Here is a 9,001-nt window from a genome sequence, read left to right on the forward strand (position 1 = left end):
GTGTGTGTGGCAGTGTGAAAGTGAGTTCAATGAAATGAAACTGTTGTGCGCTTACGTATGCCCTTTTGCTTAGCCAGAGCTGCGATTTGTGTGGTGGGGTCTGAACCAATTGATAGCAGGCAAACGAATGGCGTGCGGGGCTCTGATTCTCCCCAAGTAACTTCGAGGTCCAATATCTGCATCTCGCTGTATTCCGGGCCTAGAGACTCTGCAAGGATTAAATTTCAGAAAAACAATCTTAATTAATATAACATACATATATAGATAGATTCGCGTGCATTGTACGTTACACAGGTCCTCTACACCCATATACTATACTTGTATATTAGAGTGCATCACTCTTCATACGATAAAAATTTCAGTACTGTTTTTCCATCGGATATATAACATTTTATATATTTAAAGACTTCCGCCAAAATGTTGGGGAAAAATATTACGACTTACGTCAGCTGGACCCATTTTAAGTTTTGAGTTTTACATGGTTGAAACTAATTTAAATTTTTTCTTTTTTAATAATCAACTCAGATAATATACGAGTTCAAGCTTAAAACGTCTGCATAAAATGTTTAAAAATTTTATCAACGGAATCAAAACAATGAGTTTTTGAGCTACTTTCAAGACGGTATAGCTCACGTTAATCTTAATATTTTTCTGAAATATTTCGCCGAAAGTTTTAAAATAGATATAATAAATTTTATAGTTCCGGTAGGAAAACGGCAACCATTTTTTGGTGATGCACCCTATAGTATGTGCACATACGTACCCTCTATGTACTTCTTAGCCTGTGCAATTGTACGGTCCGGACACCATGAGCGCACTAGCAACAGCTTTCGGAAGCCGTCCAGAGATTCCTGATAGCCACATGGTATTTCCTCGTTTTCTGGTTTTTCAGCTTCGTACCAAAAGCGCCAGTCCTTTTCATTTGCTTCGATCTGTACAAATTTCAGAATGTATCTACGATCTATGCATTGCGGAGCTTATTCGACTCACCAGTGACAACACATTTGAGAATGTTTCCAATTTGCTGATTTCCACCAAATTCAGCCAGGTGATGTCTAAGATCCAGCGAAACGGTTTCGGAGTTACAGCATTCAAATCCAGTGAAGCACCGCCCTTGACAAATGACATGAACTCCTCGTGTGTCACATTACCGTTATGGTAGTCTATTTTTATGGCCAGCATCAGAGTGAACAGCTGCTTGTGCCGCTCATATAAGCTCCGATTGGTGAACTTGTAGACCTCATAGGTCAGATAACGCAGAATAATTAGTATGCGCTCCTCGGTCACGTTTGATTTGGTTGACTTTGTAATGGAGTTATTGAAGATTACCAGAAATTGTTTCAGTGAATTCTGATACATAACGTTCACGTTACTCATTTCGACAATCAAGAAATAAAGCACAGAACCACGTGCAGCCACTGCGCGGAACTCCTCGCGTGCCTTCATTATCTTACGCTCTGTCACTTCGGAAATCTTTAACTTCTGATTGACCTCTTCAGACGTCGTTTTCGTCACACGCAGTACCTCAATGAGGGCCTCATCGTCAACCAACGAGCCCTGTGAGGAACTTAGGCGATATAATAGATTCGCCTCTAATTCCTTCATTTTGCGTTGGTTTGTCATAACTGTTTCGAAAAGTGCCACACGCTCTGCCTCCAAATCTGACTTCTCCATGAGAATTACTCGTCCTAATAGTTGATCTTCAAGACCCCGCATTGTCACGGTAAAATCAATAATAGACGTTTTGGCGCTGATCTCCGGACTAAAGGCCGGGTTTGGTAATTTAGTGGTTATGTATAGCATAAATCCCGGCATTACATCGCACTCTTTGTCGCCCACCAAGACCTTCTCTATACTACCCGACTTGATGAAGTTCTTCTCCAACACATTGTCGAGCACTGGATCCAGCTCGGTGCCGACGTCCTCAATCAGCAGCGGTCGTCCAAGCGACAGTGAGTCTTCTAAATGTGTTCGGAAATACTTATGATTTAAGGATGTGATCTGCAGTTCATTGTCGCCTTCCTTGGACTTAATCCACAGTTTGCCCTGTGTCTGAGGATCCACCAGCAGAGGATAGCTGCTCGATTTGGTGGCAATCAAGGCATTCTGCACCGACAATTCGTCATTTGGCAGGCCCTGCAATGTCCACTCCGACACCGTGGACGAATCGACAAGCATATTGATGATGTTCAAGCCTATTGTGAATGGTATATTTTTGTGCTTTAGAATTCCCATCCAGGTTTTTATCAAATTCGCACGGAATTCCTGATTATAGGGGCCGCAGTACGATAGAAAGCCTGTCGCCAATAAAACATCACCAACTAATTTGCCCAGCTGTATCTTAAACTCTTTGCTCTGATTGGTCCAGCGATGCTTTTCATCCGAGAGTCCATTTATTAGAGCTGTGGCTGCAGTCATTTTCCGCAAACATACGTTGGCGGCATCAGTGAGTCGTTGTTTTTCACCGACAGCCTTGTCATATTGGTCTTTGACAGCCTGTAGTGCCTCCTCACGCTCACGCAATTGCTCTTCAGCGCCAGCTAGATCATCCATGGCTAGCTGCATGTTGCGGTGCAGAAGGAAGAAAGGTACATGAATATGCATATGAATGAGTTAGCTAATTAGAAATTCTCGCCCGGAAACAAAGCAATTCTACTCGGCTAAAAAGCTTTGGCTGCATATGAAACGTTGCTAACTCTAAAGTAAAAAAAAATAAAAAATTCTTAAATATTAAAATAAAAATTAAAACAATTCACACCGTGACTGCGGCTGGATAACTGAGCAGTTATCGGATTTCTCACATTACCTTTGACTGTGCACTACTCTAAAGCGATTGCGGTAAACTACTGCGAGAGCTCTGAGCAGCCGCATTTTTACCTTCAAGCGCGCCTCCTGCATTGTCAGATTGGCCTTCAGTGGCAATACTTCCTTATTCACGCTGTGGAAGAAGCCCATAGCTTTTGTCCAGGACAACAATCCAGCTACGTCGCCACATACACGTCTCGCCATGTCCATGTTGTAGTCTTCCATGCGAAAGTATGGTTGCAACAGGTCGATCATTTCATCGTTTATTGTGTCCTTCGGATAGTTTTGTAGTTGTAGCAAAAACGTGGCGCTTGCCATCATCTGAAACATAGTGAGCATATCAATGTCGGATTACTACAGCTCTATGGGCATTTACCTTTAACGATTCCTGCCAGGATGGCTTCGGACAAGGTGTTCCAGAATCAGGTATGCAGGGATGTAACTTTCGTTTGAATAAAATCAAAACGCAATCCATAATTCGCATAATCAGATGTGGTGGTCGGCCCAACTTGCGCACCGTTGCAATATGCGCTGGCTTGATGGTATTTAGCGCCATTTCGGCCTCTTCCAGCGCCGGCTTGGCTGCCTCCAACTTTTCCTCAGCAAGTGCCTTTTCGTGTGCAATACAGGCTACTAACGCCTCAGCTTTGTCTTTCACAATCAAAACTTGATTTTTTACAATTTCCGCCTGCATTGCTCTTTCGGTTACTTCCACCAATACTGATTCGGCGTTCTTCGAGGCCTCCACTAGCTCCTCCTCCATAACGACCAAGTCCTTTTTCAGTATTTCTACGGAGGCAGATGCTTCTTTTAACTTCTCCAACCCGGTGTCCATCTTTTCCACGCCGTCACTCAACTCTTTCTGCTTTTGCTGGTAGATATTTTTGTAGCCAGCAATGAAATTCAAATAGGACTTCGGTGTTACGTGCGTAGCCCGTCTAAAACGTTGAAAATACTCCAACGATGTCTCGGCCACTATGTCCTGTATTGAGCCGAGCGCGTTCACCAACTCTTCCTTCACGGCCGGTGTACACTCAATTTCAAAGTCACTCAGAAAGTGTCTTGCCACCGAGACGAGTGCATCCTTTGGCCACGGCTGGAACCAATCGATAGTGCAGCCGGACACTAGTGCCGGAAAACGTTGCACCCTCGATCGGAAAGTCTCACCGACCGGCGAGAAACAAAAAGCAACATGCAGGTTGGCGCAAGTGCGGGCCAAGAAAAACTCCATCACACTTTCCGGGGTCGCTGTTTTTCGCTGATTCTCTCGTTTCATTACCGGAGTTAATTCTTGTACGATTTCGGCCTGTTCGTCTCGCGAGAATAGGTTTGATATCACACCCGATGACAATATATTATTAAGATATTCAAGGAAGCCCTCTTCTTTAATGTCCATGTCGGTGAAGAGGAACGTTGTGCCTTTGCCTTGGACACCACAGGTGCGATATAACAATTTCAAGTCCTCCAAGAAGTTGGCCACATTGTACGAACGCGTCAAAGCAATTTGGAATGTCTTGTAGCCAGCTATGAATGATGCCAATTTTGTCAATGATTGTTTACCCGATCCACCGACCCCGACAAGCATGACATTTCCCCTCGGATGCCGAATGATTCGAGAAATCTTCACCAAATGCAACATTGCATCTGGGAAGAAGACCAGATCCATCCCAGAGCCTCGTACCATTTCATTGAATTGTGCGAGGAACATAACGAGACGCTCCCGGAGCACTTCATGAGAATTCACCGGTTCGTAGACCTTCGGCAACTCCATATCAGCATCTTCTCCCTCCTCACCCGTCGGCTCAGGTGCATCGCGCATGAAATCGACAAACACCGGGTTCGGTATAATCATCTGGGAATAGGCCTCGCCAAGCTCCTCACGCACCAGACAAGCCAACTCCGAACTGAACCACTCCTTATCCTGAAACGTCGTAAAACGGTCCGCAAACACGCGTGTGCATTCGTGCTTCCACAACGACATGAGTACACTATCCGCCGTTATAACAGTTGACAAAGTGCCCACCATGCCTTGCCAGATACGCGAAAGGTCGCGCAAACTGAAAACATAATGGAATTTCGCGGGTGTGGGCAACAGCTTTTCGCGCGTACACTGCCACAAGTGGCGAGTCACAACAATCAGTTTCTTCACTAAACTGCGCACCTCTGGGGCAAACCCTCGCTTGGCATTGTAATGACCTTCACCAATCACGCGGAATATTTTGTCAATTGATTCGTCATCGGGAATATTACAATTAAAAACACAAAACTGCCGTTTCAAGCGCGAAGGTATATCATTACGCCCTCCGCCGGGCAGACCCATCGCCGCAACATATTGGACGTCCACAACTGTTGTAAAGTCGCCCGGCTTCTCCAAGCTGTAAAAGCCTTTCATGTCCATGGTCTGGCGCACGATCTCGTTCGTCACTTGATCGCCCCACTCATTGATCTCCGGCAGGTTGACATCATCGATAAACACGATCAACTTACGACCGCCCGGTGGACCAAAAGTAACGCCCACTCGTTTCTCCACATAGCTCTCGATTGTGCGCTGAAATTGGTAGGGGCTCGTAGCGGAAGAAAAATTAAAGGAACGCCCCATGTACGACTCGGGGTTCATCTTCCTCATAAAATTCTTCATTATTACAGTTTTGCCGGTACCCTGTTCGCCGATCAACATAACGGCACGTTCCTGATTGGCTATGGTAGCAATTAGGTAATCCATGCGTACATTGTCAACAATAGGCACCAGTATATTCAGGAAGTCCGGCGTAGATAGTTCAGGATACATATAAGGAGTGACCAGTGTCTTCCATGCCTGCCAGGTGCCCGTTTCGGAAACGAAGAAATCAAAAATACTATTTTCATTGGGCGTGCCCTGCGCGTAGTCCAGCTGAGGGAAGGCTTCTTTGACGTATAGGTCTAGCCGTTTGCGATCGGCGGCGCTGAGATATCCACCGAGGCCCCAAGCCAACGCGAAGATATATAAACGCTGCAGGTGCTCGGGTGTGCAAGTATCTTCTTTCTCCTCAACAGCTGGCTCCTCGGGAAGCTCATCTGTGCAAGTTGAAAATGTTTATAAATAGTGAAAATGGAAGCCTTTCAGCAGACACTTTGGCAATGTACTGAGCAAGCAAATAGTTAGATAGTAAAACGGTTAGTTGGACCAAGAGAAAGAAAGCGGCGCGCCGCAAGTACTTTGCTAAATACATAGAAGTAAGTATTATTTGGTATTTTAGTAAAACAACAAAACAAATTACCACACCCAAATGCATACATACACACTGGCGCAACAAAACTTATGCAAAACAGGTACACAAACTGAACATAACGGGCTCACTATAGATTTGAAGATCGTGGAGGGAGTACATACAAAGTGTTTTAGTTCAAAAGGATATCTGAGAGTTTTGGTGAGAGTGTTTATTTAAACGTCATGTTTTTAGTTCCAGGTGCTGAAGAAATCTAGCGAAAAGCGATTTTCAAAGTTTTGACAGCACACTGGACACAAGTGAAAACACTGACGAAACTGATTGTTGACCGACTTGTAGGTAGAACAGGAGATTGCAGGCATACGAGAGAAAAGATGTGGTGGGTGACAAAAGTGTGGACTGTCAGGTTTCCTAAAGTGAGTAAGTGCAAGTGTGTGTGTGTTTCTGCTTAAAGATATGTTAGTGGAGTATGTGATTGCTTTGAGATTCCTTACCGCCATCTCCGCTGTTAGCGGAGTTGCGACGCTGCTCTTTAACGAGTACATCATTCCTTTTTCTTAAGATTTTGTCTCTATCCAGTCTTGCTGCTGCAATATGTTTATTTTTTTTTACAAAACTTAATGTCATACAAAAGTATTGGATATGTATCTTTGCTCATGCATAGTTTGTATTGTGCACCTTGTATCTACGTACATAACATGAACCACACACCGAGTCGAAACTAACACTCAGCACTTCATCAAAAGGTTTGACGAAATATAAAACGAATTTACTCACATAAAAACGCATGCAGTTTGTTGTTAGAAAACACGAGGCCCACACTCTCCTAACTGACTTACCGTCGGTAGTTTCTTTACTCGACATACTAACGGCCTGCTCTTCCTCCTTCTTAACCGGCACCAAACCCTCCAGAATCGATAGCATCTGGCCGACTATATTGCACTGCAGCACCGACATCAGCAACTTGAGGTTTTGCGTGCCCCAATTGTAGACCTGCACGAATGTCTGCTCAAAGAGATTCCAGAACACGGACTTCTCACCGGGGGCACGGTTTTTCAGCCAAGCTTGTACAACTACTCAAAGCGCACATTAATAAAAGAGACATAATTTTAATATAATTTTCCTTAATGACTTACTCGGTCTCGAATCCAATCCAGAGGAACTCATATAGACCATACCGTTGCGTGACACCGTTGCTGGCGAAGCGTTGTCTATGTTGTGAGGCTCGAATATGATTTTCACGGTTGGCGCCATTGTCAGACGATCTCCATTCGCCAAGGTCAATGTTTTGTTATCATCAAGCACTGAATTCAGATTCTCAATCCAAATGCTGTCGACCGGACCGTCCAGTACGAGCCAAACGTGCTCGCCACTTTTCAGCTTCAGCGTCTTCCGCCATAGCGCCGAGAATATGCCGTCAGTCCAATCGTTGGTAGCCACGTCCAAGCGTCCAAACATTTGTGCAGCCGTTATAGCCTTCGGATTCATGCGCATCTCGCGATGATTATCGCCCATTTGGGTGAGCGCCTTCATTAGAGTGTGGATGCAAGTGGTCTTACCGGCGCCACTCGGACCCAAAGTCATGATGCCATGTCGTACAGTTTGAGTCTCGTAGAGTTGTATTAGCTTAAGAACCCATGGAGGATGGTAAACCAAATTCGCCTCTTCAGTTTGCTGTGCAATTGCTGCTTCCAGCTCTGGGTAATTGGTCTTTTCGAGCGTCTTACCAAATGCAATTTGAGAAAATATATCTAGAACATATTAGGGATTAACTTGTTAGTTGCTCACCTGATTGGGAAACAAATCCGACACCAGCGACATGAATAGTGGTTCGTCTTCGTCGATCAGCTTCGAGAGGTTCATATCGCGCAGGACCCGCATCACAATCGTACTCTCGCCATCCTTTGAGTTCCTTCGCTTAGCGGCGCCCAGCGTACGGAGCACCGATAGTATATTCCGCAAGCCGAAATCATAGTGCACTTGCTTGGTCAGCTGCTCCTCGCACAATTTGTAAAGTGTATAGAATTTGCGCGCCAAAGTGATATTTTCCAAAAAGCCACAGGACGCCAATTTGACGCGTATAATTATTTGTCTGTCTGGCACCATCATAGCAACAGTGCGAAATTGTATTTTTAAATTTTCAGGCAGTTCTTTACGGCCAGCATAACCGGGATTCTGGAAGGCAAAGGGCAAGAATAGAACAATCAAAATATGGAGGGATGAAGGGACAGATATAAAACATATTTTTAAACGCTCCCTCTCTCTGGTTGCTTTCACATTTGATTTATGCGTTAGACGCGATTAAGGGAATTCTGAATAGCAACTAATCTCATTATTTTGAAACAAAAAAATAATGCAACACTGCCACTTTGACATACTATTCATGTATGTAGACACTGAGTGTATGAGTTGCAAAAGCCATGGGAACTTATGGAGTTGAAAACGAAGCATAGAATTATTCACTCATTTCCTCCCAAGGTGATGAAGATCGAATATTCAAAATGATACATAAGACAGCTAATCATACCCACATTTAATCAATCATGATACATACTAAATAATGTGCGTATTAACCTAACTTAATTCAGACTGGTTAAAGTGGATAAATATAAAATTGTGAATTTTATTTATTTTAACTGAAATGCAAATAAAAAGAAGATAAGAATATAAAGCTTTAAGATACATTTATGTACGCATGTCCGTTTACCAAATTCCCTTCGTTACTGTAGTATTTAAGCTTCAAACCGACGCGAATGTATTTCAGAATATGTAAAAATTTCACAGCCGTCAGCCGGGGTATTTTCTTTCCATCTTGGTTATGCTTCTATTAGTCGGTGTTTTTGTTATTGATTCTGAATAAACATTGCATGAATTGCAGATGCCGAGCTAACGACAATTGCCTTGCAATGCAGAACAACAAGCAGACATATTTACGTTCACAACGACGTAAATTAATGCATTATGTGAAAATCGTTAAAACCATCAGCTTC

At 43.8% G+C, this 9,001-nt stretch overlaps 1 protein-coding gene across 1 annotated transcript in view; it reads right to left on the bottom strand.

Moving 5' to 3' along the window:
* LOC118750212 (dynein heavy chain 5, axonemal-like) overlaps positions 1–8,544 on the bottom strand; it is a 20,982-nt gene extending 12,438 nt beyond the window's left edge. The window contains exons 1-10 of the mRNA XM_036484938.1: positions 8,539–8,544; positions 7,800–8,186; positions 7,148–7,733; positions 6,851–7,084; positions 6,506–6,598; positions 3,182–5,859; positions 2,878–3,126; positions 991–2,559; positions 764–932; positions 56–208 (exon numbers count right to left, since the gene is read on the bottom strand). Coding sequence (XP_036340831.1) covers positions 56–208; positions 764–932; positions 991–2,559; positions 2,878–3,126; positions 3,182–5,859; positions 6,506–6,598; positions 6,851–7,084; positions 7,148–7,733; positions 7,800–8,186; positions 8,539–8,544 — 6,124 coding nt within the window. The remainder of the gene's footprint in view (positions 1–55; positions 209–763; positions 933–990; positions 2,560–2,877; positions 3,127–3,181; positions 5,860–6,505; positions 6,599–6,850; positions 7,085–7,147; positions 7,734–7,799; positions 8,187–8,538) is intronic.
* Positions 8,545–9,001: the final 457 nt, after the last annotated feature.

The sequence above is a fragment of the Rhagoletis pomonella genome, unplaced genomic scaffold (assembly GCF_013731165.1).
Source record: "Rhagoletis pomonella isolate Grant_MI unplaced genomic scaffold, Rhpom_1.0 Rhpom_scaffold_00001, whole genome shotgun sequence".
NCBI lineage: Eukaryota > Metazoa > Arthropoda > Insecta > Diptera > Tephritidae > Rhagoletis > Rhagoletis pomonella.